Below are 21,500 nucleotides of genomic sequence, written 5' to 3'. Positions count from 1 at the left end.
ACAAAGTGCTTGTTAAGTCGTCTAAAGAGGGTTGCACACCGGGTGAGAAATGCAGGGTTGCGCCATCTATCTACAAATCAAACACATTATTTTTTATGAATGTACACACACCGACAGCAGTGATGCGCGGGTCAACGTATAAACAAGCCACACCTGACCAACGTTTTCAACTAACCCAAAAAATGAAAAAAAAAATATTGTACCCGACCCGCTCCCTGACCCGCATTTTTTAAAGTAGTAATTGTTTAAAATAGTTAATTGGCATTTTTATTTCAAACGACCCGAACAACCACGCCCTGAATATCATTAAAAATATTTTTGTATGACTTGTAACCGCAGGTGACCGCAGGGACCTACTCATTTTGGATCAACCCGCGCATCACTGACCGGCGGCGCCTGATGGCGGCTGTCTACTGTCGTGACTCCAAACTCTAAGCAGAAATAATCTACTTCAAAAGTTCTCTGTTGTCTTAGTTTATCATAGGTTACGTTTGTTCCACGAAAGCCGTTTGTTTATGTTGTTACTGCTGAAACATCTATAATACAACTGCATTATATGTAAGGGATAATGTAGAGGCAGCATCCTCCGCTTCGCGTCGGGTCCTGATCACACTGTCGGGGCTTATTTCCCGATAACTACCGGCTGCCTCTACATTATCCCGCTTATTACACGGCTACTTGTCACATAAGAAAAAAACTGGACATGAATATGAATTTGAAACATTTTATTGGCATATTTGTTTTAAATTAACATTTTTATCCTTCCGCGAAACTTTGCACAGATGCATAAAATGATCGTAATACCTTATTAAGATCCTCTGCTTCATACTTGTCTGTCTCCATTTTTTTCTCTTTTAGCCAGTCTTTGAGAAGTTTTAATGCCCATTCTGTATTTTTTTGTGTGTTGGCTTCGTAGCTGTCATGCTCTATTTTGTCAAGTTCAGTCTTAGTAAGCTCTCTGTGTCTTGTCGTGGTTGTCGAGTGTTTGTCACAAGATGGCGCCAAACAGTAATCTTTATTGGCGCGGAGCGATTTTAATCGTGCAAGTAGTACCGGCTATGCGTTATTACTTTGGAGCGGTTATTATTTGAAAAGAACGAACCTGCAAATGTCTCAACTGACCAATCAGAATCAAGCATTCCAGAGAGCCGTGTAATAAAGCGGAAGAAAACTCGTATTCTCTTGCCTGCAATCAAAGAATGATATTGTGGTGATTTACGTGTTGATCTTGGCTTTTTTGTGATAGTTACACAAATATTGGTTGTGTAATTCATTCAGTAAACTGTACTGTAGTATTGCCCAACGTGTGTCACAATCTGCTCAGAAAAACATGAAATTGTTGTCACATGATTTTGTTCTTGCATGAAAACAGATGTTCAAAGAAAATAAACACAGCAGAAGTTGTTTGATTTTGCTCGGTGCTGGAGCGACACCTTCGGCCTCATGAACAAGTCTCTTCTCTGATGGTTCTTCATGTTTTTATGCTCATGGTTCTCTGTGACACGAGTCTGTTCAGCAGCAGAGATAATGGAGACGCGGCTCAGTCTCTGTGTTCCTGTGGTTATAATAGTTAACAGTAAATAATACCCAGCGTACAACACGCTACAGTGGTTCACGTCATTAAATACTAGAAGAGCTGTAACCAAAGATGTGTTGAGTTTCCACTTCATCTTTGTCTATGGTTTAAAGCTGGTTTTGGGTATTTACTAGTAGGTGAATATAGACTCATAACAACTAGAGTTTTATTGTTTGGAGATAACTGATCACAAATCGGGAAAGTTACTTTTAAAAGTAATTCATTACAATATTAAGTTACTGCCCAAAAAAGTAACTAATTGCGTTACTGAGTTACTTTTCATGGAAAGTAATGCTTACATTACGTTTAAGTTACTTTTGGGTTACTTTTTCTTACTTGGCTGAGGCTTGATCTCTTTCAGGCCTTGCAGGTGTTTATGGTTGCAAAAAAGTCAAGCTCTGGCCTGCCATCTCTGTTTCTGACTCAAACTGTTCCCGCTCAGGCGCAGAGAGTGCGTAACACTACGTTAATATGTTCAGTTTAATTCAGTACATTATTTTATTTTTAAATTGAATTAATTAACAGAAAAATAACTTGCATTACTTTTTGAAAAAAGTAACTCAAAAATGTAAGTGTACATTTATAAAGTAATGTGTTACTTTACTCGTTAGAAAAGTAATATTATTACATAATGCACGTTACTTGTAATGCGTTCCCCCAACATTGCTTGTTAATGTCATTTCTTGAATGTGAATCCAAAGTGTGTATTTCTTAAAATGCTGTCTGTCTTTCTCCCGTTTAATATATAGAGTGGGCTGTAAATAACATATCGGGGGTTAACAAAACAATATTGATTGGGTATTTTAGGCAGGGCTTGTAATGCCACGTACGCACCAAACGCGAACTCACAGGATTTAACTTCATGTTATGCAAATTTTTCGCTCGAGTTGAATTCAAATTTGGGGTGTACGCCCCATAAGGAGTGGCCTTTGGCAAGCGTGAATGATCCTCACAACAGTTGACAGAACTGTCACTTGTACTGATGTCTCAATCACATACATGAAAGTTTATCATTTGCATGTGTTTTCGGCCTTGCCACTTTAAATATTTAAGCAAAGAAGATACGAAACAGACCTTAATGCGCTGCTCAAGCCCTGTTTGAGAAGTCTGAAGCACACACTCGGCAAGCCGCATCTCAGGGCTTCAGACAGCATGCAAATACTGGGTTAATGTTTCTGTGTGCTTGAATGGACACATTTACACAAAAGTATTTTAAAATGCCACGATTATCCTTGTAAACCTAGTCTGTTGTGTAAATGTGAAAAGAAAACACGTGTGTTAACAGTATATTGTATTCCTGCATTACATGTAGGTCCAACGCTATTTCATGGCAATTGCATGCGTATTTTACAGGGTGAATAATTCATACATTTTTGTACAATTTACTTTTGCCCTAGGGTTTAGGGGTGGGGTTTCGTTATTGTTTTTTATAATAATTTCATCGTATGATTAAATTCATACAAATTCATACGAATTAACAAACTCATAACATTCTCGTAAGATCAGGCTGGTAGTTCTTAAAGTAACAGCACACCAAATAAATTCCATGTCTTCAAAAGTAATTTTGTATTAAATATTGAGTGGTAATCGATACTGGTCTTAATCGAAATCACATACAAAAGAATCAAATTGAATCGCTAAATTGGTTTCAATACCTTGCAGTCCAATAACTGATCAGCTATTGCTGTAAATCAGTATTTGTTCTCTGACCCATATTTTGCACCAGACATCTTATCGCTTACATTATATTTGCATTCTTTTCCCTTTTTCTGACCCCTTAAAACATGAGAACAAATGAAAGATGTGTTTTTGGGTCCAGTTGTTGTAGTAGAATAATGATGTCTGATCTGTTGTCCAGATATGAATGAATCAGCAAAGTTTATCTAATATCCACTCATCTTTCTCAATGGCACATTTAATCTGTGTCTCAGTCGAGTGTTTGTAATGTTTGTCATGAGATCATCACGAGTCGAGAGCGTCACAAGACGTCACAAGAGCTTTTCTCCATCTGTCCAGCTGCTGGTGAATCACATCAGTGTGTCTGTATAGAGAGATGTGTATGTGCTGTATTGTAATGGTTTAGATTCATTTCATCCAACAGAATCACTGAGAGAGACAGGCAGATTAACAAACTCTCTAATGTCTCTGTCAAACACATATAGTGTATTTTAGGCCTTGTCCACATGGACACGGGTAGTTTTATTACCGGGAAATTTGTCCACATGAAAACGCAGTGTGACGTCGCTGAAACCGAACGTTTTGGAAAACGTCTGCCAGGGTGAGTATTTTAAGAACTGCCAGTTGCGGTATTGTCGCGTAGACCGTGAAACCAGAGTTTTTGCCTTACGACGTCACTTTTGTTAGGCCAAGGTGGCTTTACGATTGGAGTTATATCACCGCCTGCTGGTGTGGCATGCTTTTGACAGCGCGTGATCACGTGTTTTTGCGTGTCCATGTAGGCGGAGATTTCTTTTAAACCGAGCATGTGTGGAAGAGATTTTTTTTTTAAACCGCAGGAGGAAAAACTCCGGTTATAAAAATACCTGTGTCCGTGTGGACTAGGCCTTAGTAGGTTAAAGGATTATTTCACTTTCATAAAAACATTTACTCACCTCCATGTCATCCAAGATTAATCCATAGGTCTGAAAAACGAGTATTCTATTAACCGGGGAGGGACAATCAAAGGGGCATCATTGTGAAAATTTAAATAATTTTATTAAAAACACTCAAATAAAAAAAAAACAGTAAATGAACACATACTAAATTATTAATGTTTAAAATATTTCTTTAACAGAAACCTCTTACAGGAAAAGCTGCATGATGAACCTTTCTGAATGAAGCACTCTACATAATATTAAGCCTCATATATTTTAAATAAATGTATTATACAACGTGCATCCATCTGCACAAAATGCAAGACATTAACTATGTAGTGGACAGAAAGGATAACTCCCGTTGTGGATGTGCACAATAACAGTGCTTTTCAGACCCTTGTGTCTCGGGTGGGATCGTCTTTGAAGCTGCATTGAAACTGTAAACGGTTGAGGTCCAATAAAGTCCACTATATGGAGAAAAATCTTAATTGTTTTTCTCAAAAAGCTTAATTTTTTTCTTGACTGAACAAAGAAAGACATAAACATCTTAGATGACATGGGGGTGAGTAAATCATCAGTATTTTATTTTTATAAAAGTGGAGGTGAACACTGGTAGTTAAAGGGTTAGTGTTTCTACTCAAGGGTATGCAGTTTTGGGTTGACGTGTACATGAACAAGTTTGTGCTTGTTGCTGAAGGGCTTACGTTTTTAAAATGACACTATTATTGTCTCTTCAAAAGCACAAATTCGTAGAAACTGTCATGTGTATTGTGTGTTCAAACTTTAGGGATCCACCGAATGCTCTGCAACCAAAACTATTTGGCCAAAAAAACTCATCTTTCTCTGAGACTTCCACACACTACATTTACACTAGTCATAATTTTCTCTGATTTATCTTTAGGACTTTTTACATTTGTAAAATCTGTGTCCTGAAACTGCTGTATAATGTCAGACACACAGATATAATTCAGTTTAAAGTCACAATGAAACTGAAGTAGCCATCTTATTTTCCCCGTCGTGATGTACAGTCTTGTTCAAAATAATAGCAGTACAATGTGACTAACCAGAATAATCAAGGTTTTTAGTATATTTTTTATTGCTACGTGGCAAACAAGTTACCAGTAGGTTCAGTAGATTCTCAGAAAACAAATGAGACCCAGCATTCATGATATGCACGCTCTTAAGGCTGTGCAATTGGGCAATTAGTTGAATTAGTTGAAAGGGGTGTGTTCCAAAAAATAGCAGTGTGGCATTCAATCACTGAGGTCATCAATTTTGTGAAGAAACAGGTGTGAATCAGGTGGCCCCTATTTAAGAATGAAGCCAACACTTGTTGAACATGCATTTGAAAGCTGAGGAAAATGGGTCGTTCAAGACATTGTTCAGAAGAACAGCGTACTTTGATTAAAAAGTTGATTGGAGAGGGGAAAACCTATAAAGAGGTGCAAAAAATGATAGGCTGTTCAGCTAAAATGATCTCCAATGCCTTAAAATGGAGAGCAAAACCAGAGAGACGTGGAAGAAAACGGAAGACAACCATCAAAATGGATAGAAGAATAACCAGAATGGCAAAGGCTCAGCCAATGATCACCTCCAGGATGATCAAAGACAGTCTGGAGTTACCTGTAAGTACTGTGACAGTTAGAAGACGTCTGTGTGAAGCTAATCTATTTTCAAGAATCCCCCACAAAGTCCCTCTGTTAAGAAAAAGGCATGTGCAGAAGAGGTTACAATTTGCCAAAGAACACATCAACTGGCCTAAAGAGAAATGGAGGAACATTTTGTGGACTGATGAGAGTAAAATTGTTCTTTTTGGGTCCAAGGGCCACAGGCAGTTTGTGAGACGACCCCCAAACTCTGAATTCAAGCCACAGTACACAGTGAAGACAGTAAAGCATGGAGGTGCAAGCATCATGATATGGGCATGTTTCTCCTACTATGGTGTTGGGCCTATTTATCGCAAACCAGGGATCATGGATCAGTTTGCATATGTTAAAATACTTGAAGAGGTCATGTTGCCCTATGCTGAAGAGGACATGCCCTTGAAATGGTTGTTTCAACAAGACAATGACCCAAAACACACTAGTAAACGGGCAAAGTCTTGGTTCCAAACCAACAAAATTAATGTTATGGAGTGGCCAGCCCAATCTCCAGACCTTAATCCAATTGAGAACTTGTGGGGTGATATCAAAAATGCTGTTTCTGAAACAAAACCAAGAAATGTGAATGAATTGTTAAAGAATCATGGAGTGGAATAACAGCTGAGAGGTGCCACAAGTTGGTTGACTCCATGCCACACAGATGTCAAGCAGTTTTAAAAAACTGTGGTCATACAACTAAATATTAGTTTAGTGATTCACAGGATTGCTAAATCCCAGAAAAAAAAAATGTTTGTACAAAATAGTTTTGAGTTCGTACAGTCAAAGGTACACACTGTTATTTTTTTGAACACACCCCTTTCAACTAATTGCCCAATTGCACAGCCTTAAGAGCGTGCATATCATGAATGCTGGGTCTTGTTTGTTTTCTGAGAATCTACTGAACCTACTGGTAACTTGTTTGCCACGTAGCAATAAAAAATATACTAAAAACCTTGATTATTCTGTTTAGTCACATTGTACTGCTATTATTTTGAACAATACTGTATATCCAAGTGAAACAGCTTCTGAAATGAAATAAAGGTAGGGCGGGACTTGAATTCATCCATCAAGAACTACTGTAGTAAAGCGACATCATTTCAAGGAGGGCAGGAGATTAGCATTTTTTATTTAAGATTATGAGGGGACATGAATATTTAAAAAATCACAGATAAGTCATTTGTAAAAAAAAATAAGAAACAGTTTCATTGTGACTTTTAAATAGCACATGACATGAGCGGGAAGAATAATGAACACTGTTTGTTTATTCAGCTGTCTCTGTGATGATGCACAAAAGGCACAAACACTGATCTCAATGTTTCAGCGTCATCACTGATGACATCATCTGTGACATCATTCACTCACAGACAGTAGACTGTGACAAACATCATTACTAAAGATCTGTCAGACAGTGAACTTAAGTAGCTTAATACTGTAAACACACACATCTAAGTCATCTTCAAATGAATATTTAAGAGTTTATCCTGACAAAACTCAAATTTTCATTGTGAATTATTATTGTAATGAATATTTAATGAGTATTTTGTGTCATGTTACACACACACACACACACACCATTACACATGTTGTTGTTGTTTGTCATTAATGAAGATCTTAAAGGTTTATTTTTGTTATTTGTTTTTAGGTTTCAAGTGCCCCGTCTGCTCAAAGTTTGTCTCCTCAGATGAGATGGATCTTCATCTCGTCATGTGTTTGACCAAGCCGAGGGTGACGTACAACGGTGAGTTGATACGTTTAAATAAATTGTGTTTGAATGTTTTTCGATTGAGACATCTCAGGCCACAGTAATCCTGTCAGCAGAAATGAAAATGAGGAATCTGTTGTAGGGTTTTGTGTGTTTGAATGCTCATGTTGTTGTTGTTGTTGTTGTTGTTGTTGTTGTTGATGTTGTTAACAGCTGGTTGTTCTCATAAAGTGCTTTGAAAAGCAACAGTGCCCTCATGTTTGTGTTTACGGTCCTTTTGTCATGTTTCATTTTTTCCTGCTCACTTTAATGACCGTCCAGCTGTCAATCACAAAATTCACCAAATCCAGTTCATCAACTTTCACTGAGCAGATGATCAGAAATCAAAGACAGTGAGTCAGAGGGGAATTCTGTACAGACATGAAGAAGAGAAACTGATGATTTCCCAGAAATCTTTCCTACACTTTCATCTAAACATTTCTACCATAGGCATAGCTTGACATTTGAGTCTGGGGGGCCAGACTGGTCCATTATAGTATTTATACCAGAACAAGTGCTATGATTTTTACTGCAAACTAGATCATTAAAATTAATTAAAAAAAAACATGTGATAAAACATGATAATGGATACATTTTTGTAACTATAAAACACAGTTAAAACTAAAAATTGAGGACAGTTGTTTGTATTTTTATCAATAATTTTAGTACTATAATCATTGAAATTGCTCTCACTGTAACCAGTGACAACCGGTGGCTCCTCTTCCGAGGAGGCAAAAAAGCAAAATATTTGTTTGGGGAGTCGTGTGCTCGTCATGTCAAAATAAAGCAATAAGTCCCAAGAAGCAGTGGGTTACCAGTGCATTTTATAACAGCTAAGGGGCGTTGTTAGGCACGACATGAAGCTGTTGCATGCACTCTAACACCACTGCTTCGTGGGGCTTATTGCTTTTATAAAACGGTTACTTCATATGCATAGCAGGATTTCATCAAATAAAACACAAATAAGTTGTAATTAATTATATTAGTACAAATATTACTCTTCCGCCAAACAAAGTAGTTCCTCAGAATCAAGTGTGGCTGATACAGAGCGTAGTTCCCAACCAACACAAACGCAGCAAAGACCCAATAAAAATATATTTTAAGACTGTAGTGTGTATTTTCATAAATCAACATTCATCTAAAATATATATTAGCATTTATATTGTGCTGTTGAATTGATGATCAGATATGCTTGGAAGCATGCTTAACTCTTTCCCCGTCAGCGTTTTTTTTTTAAGTTGCCACCCAGTTTTAGTTTAATGCCTTCCAAAAAATTATCTTCTTTAAATAAACATAAAATATATCAAATGAAAGAACAGGCGCTCTGCTTAAAAAAAAAAGTTTCATCCTACCTTTATTTGTTCTCTTATCACCCTTATCACCAATTTTCAGCTAAAAGCGGAGATAATTCAATTTTTGTGAAGAACTTTTGTAAGAGATCAGATTCAGAGCCTGATCAGTGGATAGCGGAAATATGAATTTGAGGTATATACTTCTCAGGGAATGTTTTCTCTTTATTGAGGAGATGACTCCACAATATTTATTGACATTTATCTGGATATCGCCATTAATTGTGCAATTGTAGACAAATAAAAAATATGATTAAAGACTGTGGTGTTTATTTTCATAAATCAATACGCAGCAACAGTGGCGCAGTGATACTAATGTAATGCGGTCTGAACCGTGAGGTTACCAGTGTATTTTATCACGGCTTAGAACGCGTTTCAACCAATCAGAATGAAGAACCAGAACTGCCCGTTTTATAATACGTGTTTGGTGCGTCTGCATAGCGTGTCATGTCAAAATTATGATAACAGAGATACTAACGCCTTGCAGACACTTACTTAACACTAAACTCTGATTACACATGAGATTAAGTGATTATCTAGCAAAGTGAGCGTCTCTTTTATCATAAACCCTTATGAAGCATCTGCAGCACGCACTTATTTTGACATGACACGCAATGCAGACGCACCAAACACATATTTTGACATGACTAGTCTCAACAGGAGGGGAAGCACAGGGGCCTGGTTGAGGACTTTGTGAGGTGGTGCAGGATCAGACATCTGCAGCTACACTTTAGTAGGAGTTAGTAGTAGGAAGGAAGGAAGAAAGCACATTTCCAGTCTGTGTCCATTGAGGGAGTTGATGTGGAGGTAGTCAGGACTAGGGTTGTAACGGTATACCGGTATGGCGGTATACCTTGATATTAACTTGTACGATTATCATACCGTAAACATTTGCTTATACACGATTTTGGCAAAAAATAAAGCAGATCTCACCTATGCTACTACGCACATGCAACTTCATTCGGCGTGACAGCTAGACTCCACTCGTAGCAGAGAAAATGTAAGAGACTACAATTTAGGCCATATAATAAAAACTTTACATTTCACTCACTTTATGACGATGTGAACAAATTAATATATCCAGAGCAGCTCTGAAAGAATTTAATGAGTATTTTATAATTTTATTTAAAAGAATAAATTTTTTCGAAAGTGTATTTTACCCCAAAAAAGTTTAATGTAATAAACCATGTTCAACCCAAAACCCCTATCTGTTTTTTATTATTATTAATTTTTATATTAATAATTATTATTATTTATTAATTTAAAGACACACTATGCAGTTATTTTACCTTAATATAACAGCTTCAAAGTTATTTCGGTGGTAAACAAAGTCATAGTAAGGCGAATCATCCTCCTGTTGAAGCTCGGGGAGGACGCCGCTACCAAAACCAGCAATGCAAGCTTGAGAGAACCGCCCCTGACAAATCTCGCGAGAAGCACGACTTGCTTTACGGCAACGACGTCACACACGTTAGGCTTGTTCGACTTCATGTGGCGCTGCAAGAACCGACCGCCGGATGACGTCAAAGTACCGCGAGAATGCTCCGAGACGGCACTTTGACGTCATCCGGCGGTCGGTTCTTGCAGCGCTGCATGAAGTCAATCAAGCCTATAACAACAACTGCACGCGCGAATTTGAGACGTGAGGCTAAACGATTTAAAAGTTAAGAAAGCGCATTCGGAAGCGAGTAGGAAAAGATAATCTGACCGCGTTAGGAACCGGACAAGAGTCCCACTCGGTCAGGTTTTTACTTGTTGGCGTGAGCTAAAAGACAGCACTGGATGGGATGCTGATCTGGCGATCTTGTTGATGGACTAGTAAGTAAATCTCTCATTTGTAAACTTGTTTGCGGTCTATGTTGTATGTTGTTGCGCTTGCTTGTAGTATGTCATGCGATTATCATGACAACAGTTGTCAATATCTCACATAATTATCAGGACATAAATAAGCCTAGAGGTTGTAAATAGTGTTAACATGCACAATTTGCAAACTATTATGATAAATAGCAATAATCATGTATAGCAGTGGTTCTCAAATGGGGGTACGCGTACCCCTAGGGGTACTTTGGGGTACTGCAGGGGGTACGTGAGAGAAAGTGGAAACTGACATTTAGGAATAAATTAATAAAATCAGTAATTCATGATGATAGTATTTTTATATGACATTAGGACTACACAAAGATGCATTAAAAAATCATAAATTTAAAGCACATTGTACAAAATGCATGGGCGAGTTCAACCTGTTGACCTTGTCTGGCGCATGCACAAGGTTTCAGTTCAGCAGCTTCAGCAACGAAGATACACGGAGTCTGCTCCTGTTATCATTTCATACTTAAAGTTTACTTTCTTTTGTGGTGTTGCTGTGCGTATATATATATATATATATATATATATATATATATATATATATATATATATATATATATATATATATATATATATATATATTCAAGTAAGTAACATCTGTCAGTGTTGTAAATATGTTTGAGTTTTATTTAAATGTACCTCATTAAATCTTCCATAATAACCTTGGGAAAGCAGCTGTATTCCACACAAATTCCTACAGGTAGCTCGCGTCTTAATTGAAGGTAGCTCGCTCATGGGTTTATTTATTTTCTGTGGTTATGGCGCATTTGGATGTCTGGTTACAAGCGCCTGTGGTAAAGACTGGGTACGTGTTTGACGTCGCGTTGAGCTGTGTAGACCGGCGTATCATATGACATAAGTAATTTAACATCTATGATTCAAAAACAAAAAGATAAGTCCGCGCACCCGCGCCGGACGATCCGCGCAACGCTATGAAGCCCGCGGCGTGGCAACCGGACGATCCGCGCACATCTCGAGTCGAGGCACTATGGTTAAAATGGATGCCGTCATTTTCGGATTCATTTTTGATAAAACGAAAATACAGTCGTCCCAAGTTCAATATCATCTCATATTTAAACATCAAATGTCAAGAGATACCAGAGAGCCATACGTGACATGCACATCCCTATTATGAATCCAAAAGCAGTAAATACTCTATGTTTGGATCATCTTTATAAATCTGATCTTTAATAATTTATTTTTTTATTCAAAATGTGGTATTTTTGGACGAATCCTACCCATATAAGAGGTGATAAAAAAGTATAAATAAAGACAACATGAAAGTTTTTTTGTTGTTTAAAAGGATCTGTTCTTTCATTTGATGTATTGTATGTTTATGTTTAAAGAAAAGCATTTTCTGGAAGGTATTACAATTTTGTGAAAAAAAAAAAAATGCTGGCACTGGCTGGCAACTTTTTTTTAAATGCTGGCGGGGAAAGAGTTGTGAGGTGACACAAGTAGCTCTCGACCACTTTTATTTTTTTAGAAAGTAGCTCTCCAATAAAAAAAGGTTGGAGACCCCTGATATATGTTCAGTACTGATATCATTAACAGTATTTATTGAGACCTGAATCCAAAATCAGGAGCAGGGTCTGCGCGAAATAATAAAAGCCTCAAAAATACCACCAGTTTCGTGAGGAATACTAATAAGCAATAAACCTTCTTTGGGGCATCAGATATAATAACTGTCTCACTCTCATTTCGCTTTATCTCAAAATCAAATGTTGTTGACTGGTTAAGGGGTACTTGGCTTGAAAAAATCATAAAAAGGGGTACTTCAGCCAAAAAAGTTTGAGAACCACTGATGTATAGTGACATTATAACGAACAATGTTATGAAATAATGCAACGTACACAATTAACTTTGTCATGGCATTTTGTAATGTTTAATTGTGATTTAGCTGCAATCATGTTAAAACATTATAAGCTAGCAAACGCGGTATTTTATTATTATATGCACTCTACACTTGGAATAAACTTCTTATTATCCGCCTATTACCATCATCTGTAGTTTAGTAGACTATGCAGTAGCCTAATATTTGTATGAAATTGTGAAACATTACCTGGTCATTATCTTTGGAGTACTAGAGTGCAGGGGCGAAAATCTCATCTAAATGTTGGGGGGGACAATAAACATAAAATTTTTCAAGAACAATTTTTGAAGGGGACACCAATAATACAGGCAAAATTGTACTTGCAAGGAAATGGGTACAGATAGAAAACGTTTCTCTTTCTCTATGAACGGACGCAAATTTAATTTTAATACATATGAATGCAGAGGTGAAAAGAGTAATACAATTTTCTACTTAAGTAATAGTAAAGTTACTTTAATAATATTTTACTTAAGTAAAAGTAAAGTTACTGGTCTAAAAATCTACTCAAGTAAAAAGTCATTTTAATTTTAAGAGTTACTTTTTTACAGCGGGGAGAGGTTTCTAGTATAGTTCACAAAGGAAGGATATATACATCTCAAACTATGTTTTTAATTGTAAACATCTCTACAATTAAAGTGCAATAACAAATGTTAATAAAATAAAAAGCTTTTTATAACTAAGAAACATTTATGGAATTATTTAATGATTTTTACAGGTGAGTTATGCACTTTTGAAGCAAAAATAATATGAGGTCAGCAGCTAGTAAATACAATCATTATATGAAGGTTGTAATTGATGTATTGCTGGTAACATACATTGTTATTAAACTATATACATAAATGAACATATAATGAGATGAGTGCCATGGCTATACACTATACATCCTTTACACGTTTATTAGCTCCCAGACCTGTGTACCTGATGTCTTTCAATCTATCTCTCTCGCGCTCTCTCTCTCTCTGCAATGTCTAATGATCTGCGCATTCTCGAGGACGTTCTCAAGTTGTTTGACTTGACGCGAAGCTGCTAGACCTCGGAAGATAATGCGCATGTATTAAAAATGCATCGTGCAAATTAGCGGTTAAACACGGTCGGCAATTCTCAAACTCCGTACTCAAGAGCATGAACCCTACCTGAATGAAACAATCGCTTTGCGTCAATGGCCAGGGGTTTCTTTCGTAAGAATTGAATTGAGGGTCTGCATTAGCCTGCGCCTGTCTCGTCCCTCTCCATGGTTCTTTTTGCGCGTTCCCCCGCCCATCAATCAATCATCCGACCGTGGCGCGTCTTTATCACCTTACTTTTTTATTTATTTTTACTCAGTAACGGATATGATTTAACATGTAGCGAAGTAACCAACAATACTTTAAACATACTTAAGTAAAAGTAAAGTACAGATTTTAAAAACTACTCAAAGTAAAAGTACACAAAAAACTCAGTTACAGCAAGGTGAGTAAATGTAATTTGTTACTTTCAGCTCTGCCTCACCTCTGCATGAATGCATAAAAATGTTTTCTTGATCGTTTATCTGCTTCTGTTCTCAGAAAACGAAATATGTTCATGTTTATATGTCAAAATAGTCCAGTTTTAAAACATATGAGGATAAACTGATAAGTGATGGGAAACGTTGTATTGTATATAGCTTATTAACGCGTCGGCTCCGTACACTTCTCTACCACCGGAATGTGTGGTGGTGAGGTAAAAGGGGCGTGGGCAGTGGACCAAACCACTGTGAGGCAAGGGAGGGGGAATCCAAATATTTAAAACGTTTTTTTGTTGTTGCTCCGTTTGCATTTGTATTGTTTCACTTCTTACACAACTAGTTTAAGTATTATAAATCATTAAATTATTTTCAATACACATATTCTAATGATAATTTAGGGGGGACAACCCTCAGATAGGGGGGGTCCTGTCCCCCCCGACCCCCCCGGGATTTCCGCCCATGCTAGAGTGGGAAATTACGACAGTTGCAAGTATTCTCCAGCGACTCTAGGGGTCGCAGTTTGACAAAAACGCCGAATTGCATAGAGCGGCTTTAAGGGTCATAGTAGCTAATGATAAAAAAATAATAATAATAAGTGTTTAATACCGGCAAACCGCGAAACCGTGATAGTTTCTGAGACGATTATCATACCGTGGAAATCTCATACCGTTACAACCCTAGTCAGGACTTAGAAATATTTGGGGCTTCAACTGGATGACAAGCTGGATTGGACAGCAAATTTGAATTCTCTCTCTGCAGGAAAGGGCAGAGCCGTCTGTATTTCCTGAGAAGGCTGGGGTCCTTCAAAACTACTGCAGATGTTTTACCAGTCTGTGGGGGCCAGTGTCCTCTTTTATGACACCATAAACATAACACCCCTACCTTAAACCTTCATCGGGCAGAGGAGTGCGTTCAGTGGCAGATTGCTGTCTCAGCCCTGTTTCACTAATAGACTTAAAAACTCTTTTGTCCCACTGGCCATCAGACTGTACAACAGCTTTAAATCAGGGCAAATGAAGACAATAGACAAATTGATCATTTTTACATCTGTCTGCACACTGCATAATTATTATTATTTTTTAAATGAATTACTGCTAAAATCAGTATTGTATCAGATCAGTATTTAAAAGTAAATTCTTAATTTTACGCAAAATCCAATATCCAATATACTGTCATCTTTTCTCCCTTTTTCCCAAAACGCAAGAAACACCAGGGGCCTATACCATGAAGGTAGCTGAACAAAAAATGTGCACATAAAAGAGTGAAGTCGGCACCGAACAACCAATCGGAATAGAAATAGAGAGAGCACATACGAGCAGTGTATTTTTTAGCGGAGGAGCATGAGCTAATTATACAAAAGAGCGAAATAATACTGCCTCTGCTCTTTTTAATATAACATTTACATTAAAATGTACTTCATTGTATAATATATAGGTACCCAAAAGTGAAACATGCTTTTAATGTACATTGTTAAATTTGTTAATAATCTTACAGGGAATTTTATAATAGCCGTCTTTTAAAGACATGGTCGGGAAATGTCCGTGGAACACTATGAAGCTGTTAATCTAGCCTTTCTTACACTGCGAGGACCACCTTGCGCATGGTTCCACAAACCGTGTTTTCCCCATTAACCGCATAAGCATGTACCACTTGCAAAAAAGCGCAACGCAATACACATCATTTACGGTACAGTAAGGGCACGGATTCAATAATACATTTCTTATGTGAGGGTAGAAGTTTAAAAAGATAAGAGATTCCTTCCGTGGAAAATCTAGATATTTCATACAAATAACTGGGCAAGGGAAAACTAAAAACTCTCTCTACGAAGTGCTCTAACAATTTGCGTGGAGACCCCTGAGACTTCTTTCTGCTTTGGATGTTTAATATTAAGACCTCACCCTCCTTTTCTTTTTGTTTTTTCTAAGTTTTTTTCCTCTTTTTTTATTTAAATGCGGTATCAACACGGAAAATTGTGATTGTTAAATATGCCTTAATGTTTGTATTTGAATATGTTCAATAAAAAATACAAATAAATAAAGTTTGCACGGAGACCCTAGTAGTTACGTCACCTATATATATCTTTGCTCGCAGCTGATTGGTCAAACTGCAGTCTCAGATCTTGAATCCAGAACATAACCTGCCCCGGGGCAGGTTAGCCGTGCAGCGTAAGATACCATGGCGACGAACACCGATTAAAGCCGCGCTACTTTCATGGTACCTAAAACCCATGGTTGGCGCAAACTAATCTTAAACTTACCTGACTATCCACTTAAACCGGCTTCATGGTATAGGCCCCAGTTCTCCTTTTCTGCAGAATGCAATTAATCCTTAGTTTTCCTCATCTTCTTTGTACTTCGTGATCAACAAATAATTAAGGCTCTGCTCCTGGCCTTTAAAACCACCACTGGGTCAGCACCCCCTTACCTTCGCTTGCTTGTAGAGCCTTATGTACCCTCTCGATCACTGCGCTCTGCCACCGAGCGACGGCTTGTGATACCATCTCAAAAAGGGAAGAAAACACTAACGCGTACCTTCTCAGGAACTGTCCAACAACTGTGGAATGATCTGCCGGTCGTGACACGATCAGCTGACACTGTAGCTGTCTTTAAGACTCGGCTAAAAACCCATCTCTTCCATCATTACCTAACTTCCTAATTACAGATCTACTATCTTTATTTAGTTACCCTTCTTTTTATCTCTTTCTGTATTTGCCTTCCTCTTTATCTAAAAAAAAAAATTACTAACATACCCTTGGCTATGTATATTGTGTTGGACTTGATGAGCTTATTTCCAGTGCACTTATGTATTGCTGTTCTTGTGTTGCCATAATTTCTTCTATTGTTTACCTCACTTGTAAGTCGCTTTGGACAAAAGCGTCTGCTAAATGACTAAATGTAAATAAACAAAAACAAAATAATACTTTAATGGCATTGATAAACCTGTGGTGGTTTTCTGTGACGGGAAAGAAACGTAAGCCATCAAAATCTAATAATTTACGCGAGAGGCACTCGGGAGACAGAAAATGCCGTCTGTTGTTTGTTCTACCGACAGCATCAAGCTTCTGTCATGTTAACACATTCACCCCAGGGGATCTTATGAAAAACTTTACATTATTTTACTCAAAGTCAACGAAAATCAAACAGGACCAAAACATTTTAAGGCTGAAACAAAAGTTCAGTGACGACGTCCCAAGTATAACCACAGCAATGACAGCTTGTTTTCTTAATAAGACAAAGTAAGTGTTTTGATTAATGACATTAATGTTTATTAAAGGATTAGTCCATTTTCTTAAAAGAAAAATCCAGATAATTTACACACCACCATGTCATCTAAAATGTTGATGTCTTTCTTTGTTCAGTCGAGAAGAAATTATTTTTTTTGAGGAAAACATTGCAGGATTTTTCTCATTTTAATGGAATTTAATAGAGCCCAACATTTAATACTTAACTCAACACTTAACAGTTTTTTTCAACGGAGTTTCAAAGGACTCTAAACGATCCCAAACGAGGCATAAGGGTCTTATCTAGCAAAAGATTGTAATTTTTGACAAGAAAAATAAAAAATATGTACTTTTAAAGCAGAACTTTTCATCTAGGTCCGGTCCAGCGCGACCTAACATAGTGACGTAGAGAGGTCACGTGTTACATATATAAAACGCACATTTGCGGACCATTTTAAACAATAAACTGACACAAAGACATTAATTAATATCATTCCACATACAACAATGTAGGAACGGTTCTCTTTCAAGGCGCTTGTAAACACTGGGGCGGAGTTTCGCGTTCGTCCTCTGTGACCCCTTGATGTCATGACGTATTGCGTGGGGTCACGCTGGTGCATCACAACCGGATCTGGACGAGAAGTTGTGCTTTAAAAGTGGATATTTGTTATTTTTATTGTCAAAAATGACAATCGTTTTGCTAGATAAGACCCTTATGCCTCGTTTGGGATTGTTTATAGTCCTTTGAAACTCCGTTGAAAAAAACTGTTAACTCTTTCACCGCCAGCGTTTTTTAAAAAAGTTGCCAGCCAGCACCAGCGTTTTTCATGATTTTCACCAAAGTTTAATGCCTTCCAGAAAATTTTCTTCTTTAAATATATAAACATACAATATAACAAATGAAAGAACAGACCCTCTGCTTTCAAACAAAAAAAACCGTTTCATCCTACCTTTAGTGGTTCTTTTGTAATCAGCTTTTGAATATGGGTAGGTTTTTGCAAAAACACCACATTTTGAGCAAAAAGCAGAGATAATTCCATTTTTGTGACGGACTTTTTTATAAAGATCCCATTCAGAGCGATCTTTAAAACAGACACGGACATGCAGCCGCTTGCCATAGGGCAATACTTCCAGGTTTAAAAAGTTGCGGAAGTTGGTGGATAATAGCGGTATTGCAGAAAGACGGAAAATCTCGTCATTGGCGGGGAAGCGTTTTCTCTTAATTGACGAGATATCTCGTCAATGGCAGGGAAAGAGTTAAGTGTTGATTTAAATGTTAATTGTTGGGCTCTATTAAAGTTCATTAAAATGAGAAAAATCCTGGAATGTTTTCCTCAAAAAACATAATTTCTTCTCGACTGAACAAAGAAAGACATCAACATTTTGGATGACATGGTGGTGAGTAAATTATCTGGATTTTTCTTTTAAGAAAATGGACTAATCCTTTAATGTTTATTAATGTTTATTAATGTTTATTAGTAAGTGTATACAACTAGTCAACTAAATGAATATAATATGGCAAAGATGAATGCAAATGTATTGATGGATTGAATAGATTTATAGCATTTTAAAGAAAAACTTGTCTCTTATTGCATTTTGTGGAACAAATTATCGTTTTTTATAATAAATCTTTGAAAATCAAATTATGGATTTTAATTTTTTATGTTTTTATAACCTAAAGATGCTATGTGAAAGTTTGTAACAGAAAATAGTAGTTTTTCATTGTGTCATTTTCTTGGTATAGAAAACATGTTTTTTGACTAAAATTAGTCAAAATGGATTTATTGTGTTTGGAACCAAAGTCTTCATTTGTTCTGGAATATAATGTATTTTATAAAAATCCCTTTAGCCAATGGGAGGGCCAGGCCTCCCCCAGCATCCCGCAAGCTCCGCCTATGACTTCTACCTTTTTAATAATTCCTGTAAAAAGAGAAAATCTTACTGAAGTCCCTGGGTTAGATCCAGCACACGTGTGTTTGTGTTTCAATACATTTCAGTCGATTACCCGTCTCTCTCACTCTGCCCACACCTCTGTCTCTCTTTTGTCACGTCATGTTTTAAATTCATAGTTTATATCAATTGTGAAAATCAATTTTCTTCTGTTCTCCATCACTCTCTCACAGTTGATCCATTTAACTTTGTGAGTCCTCTGCTGAACTGCACACATATTCCACAGATGTCTGATTTAATTCAGAGAAGATGAAAAACACCCGACTTCCCTTTTTTAAGATAGCTGGTAATTTTACCGTAGCTCATTGCCACTGTGGCATTAAAGTTATATTGTGCAGAGCGTTTAATGAAAATGGATGCGGTGAATGTAATGTGTGTTTAATGAAGATGACTCTCTAGTCTTAAGGACAAGCACTGCACATTATTTTGAGAAGAGACCTTTGTGTAAATTACAACAGTGCTTGAACTAAAACGTCATGTTATTTAAGTTAATTTAGTTTCTCTCATCTCGTATAACATTTGCTCTAAAGTGTGCGTGCGTGTGTGTGAATGCGTGCTGTAGGGTATTTGTGAGTTTGTTACTAGATCTTTTGCATCATTGCTGGAGACCACAGTGAAGTGAACACTAGATGTGTGTTACTCTCCTGGGCTCATGTCATGTCCACAGCTTCTTATCTGGTCCAGTCACACACTGAGTGCACTTGGCAGTGAACACAAGTGGTGCAGCTGAGTAAAACCAGTGGCATTTCATTATCTTGACTTGTCAGACCTCTGGCCTGGACACCTTTATAAATCAAACTCAAAAGCATGATCATTAGGGTTGCACGGATAAATTCTGATATAATAAAACGTGACCGATAACTATACCGAATCGCACAGCCGATATTATTCACAGCTATTTCATGTACTACGGCTTTTGATCAGTAAGTCCTTATCGATCTGAAATCACTGTTAGTTTGAGTCGTTTATAACATGCATTTGAAAAAGCAACACTCGTAAATCATAATCATTATACATATTCTTTATTATCGTGAAAATGATATCATTTAGACATTTCCTTGAGCTGCGTATGTTTGGTTCTTCTTCTGCAGTGCATATTGAGTGTCTGCACAAGAGCGCTCTCTGGCTTTTTTGGCTTTATTGAGAAGCATAGCAAGCATTATCGGCCGATATATCGGTGCACCCCTAACGATCATCTTAAGATTATTGAGTCTGACAGATCAGAGGAGATTCAGTTTTTACTAAATGTGCCATAAAATGTAAAACTGTAGTTATGTAGACATAGATGAACAATAAGAGTTGTGTAGATGGTAATGACATATCATGAGCCTCAAACACGATTGTTTCCTACTTCTTATGTAAACCTCGTGCATGCAAAAGACCGCTGGAAACACAGACCGATCTCAACATAACACCAACTGTGACGTAACAGTCCAGATGTACACCCCAACATTAAATTACACATTAAATTAATTACAATCTTGTTACAATGATAAAAACTAATTAATTAATTGTCCTGTAGCTGCCTAATTTTATGGTCTTTGTCTTACAAAAGAGATGTCAGTTTATCCAGAAGTATTTAATTTGATGGCGAGTCTGTGTTTTATACCCGAGTGTGAGATGCTCCTATTGCTAATATTAACTGTATCTGGTGCGCTGTAGAAGGACTCACGGCTGAGAGATTTAAACACAGTACATTCCTTCATTAACGTTGTGTTGAAGCAAATGTTTCATCATATCAGAGGTATCATTGCCTCCCTTACACGAAATATCCTTGCCACATGTATTGCATTTGGCATTACTACAGTCTTTTTCCCAAAGTTTAACTAAACTTTGAACATTTGCCGTGTCAGTTACTGTGCCAAGCGTAATGAACTGTGCATGTGCGTAATGAGAGATGGGTCGTCACAGGTCCTGGCAGATAGATACATCTGTAAATGCTCACTGCTGTTCGCTGCACGATTCTGTATAAAATGAGAATCACGATTCTTTTGCTTAAAATAAAGATCACGATTCTCGGAAACCTCCACTTGAAAGGATTCCAGAAAATGCATGCGAGCGTTTTTTGACGCTCTCACAGGCGGCATGAATGTCCATCGGGTGAATAAATTTACATGCACGCTTAATCTTCACGCCCACTAGACTTGGGCCAAATACAGGAAAACGTAATGTAAGCAGTCAAGTGTTAAAGTGCAAAGACAGCAAGTG

At 37.3% G+C, this 21,500-nt stretch overlaps 1 protein-coding gene across 1 annotated transcript in view; it reads left to right on the top strand.

The window, feature by feature from the left end:
- The window catches only part of znrf2b (zinc and ring finger 2b), a 62,149-nt gene that overhangs the window by 24,473 nt on the left and 16,176 nt on the right, over nucleotides 1-21,500 (top strand). The window contains exon 2 of the mRNA XM_073811517.1: nucleotides 7,453-7,548. Coding sequence (XP_073667618.1) covers nucleotides 7,453-7,548 — 96 coding nt within the window. The remainder of the gene's footprint in view (nucleotides 1-7,452; nucleotides 7,549-21,500) is intronic.

Source organism: Paramisgurnus dabryanus, chromosome 13 (assembly GCF_030506205.2).
Source record: "Paramisgurnus dabryanus chromosome 13, PD_genome_1.1, whole genome shotgun sequence".
Taxonomy (NCBI): Eukaryota; Metazoa; Chordata; class Actinopteri; order Cypriniformes; family Cobitidae; genus Paramisgurnus; species Paramisgurnus dabryanus.
The sequence above is the reverse complement of the archived record's forward strand: the minus strand, read 5'-3'. Positions and strand labels throughout refer to the sequence as shown.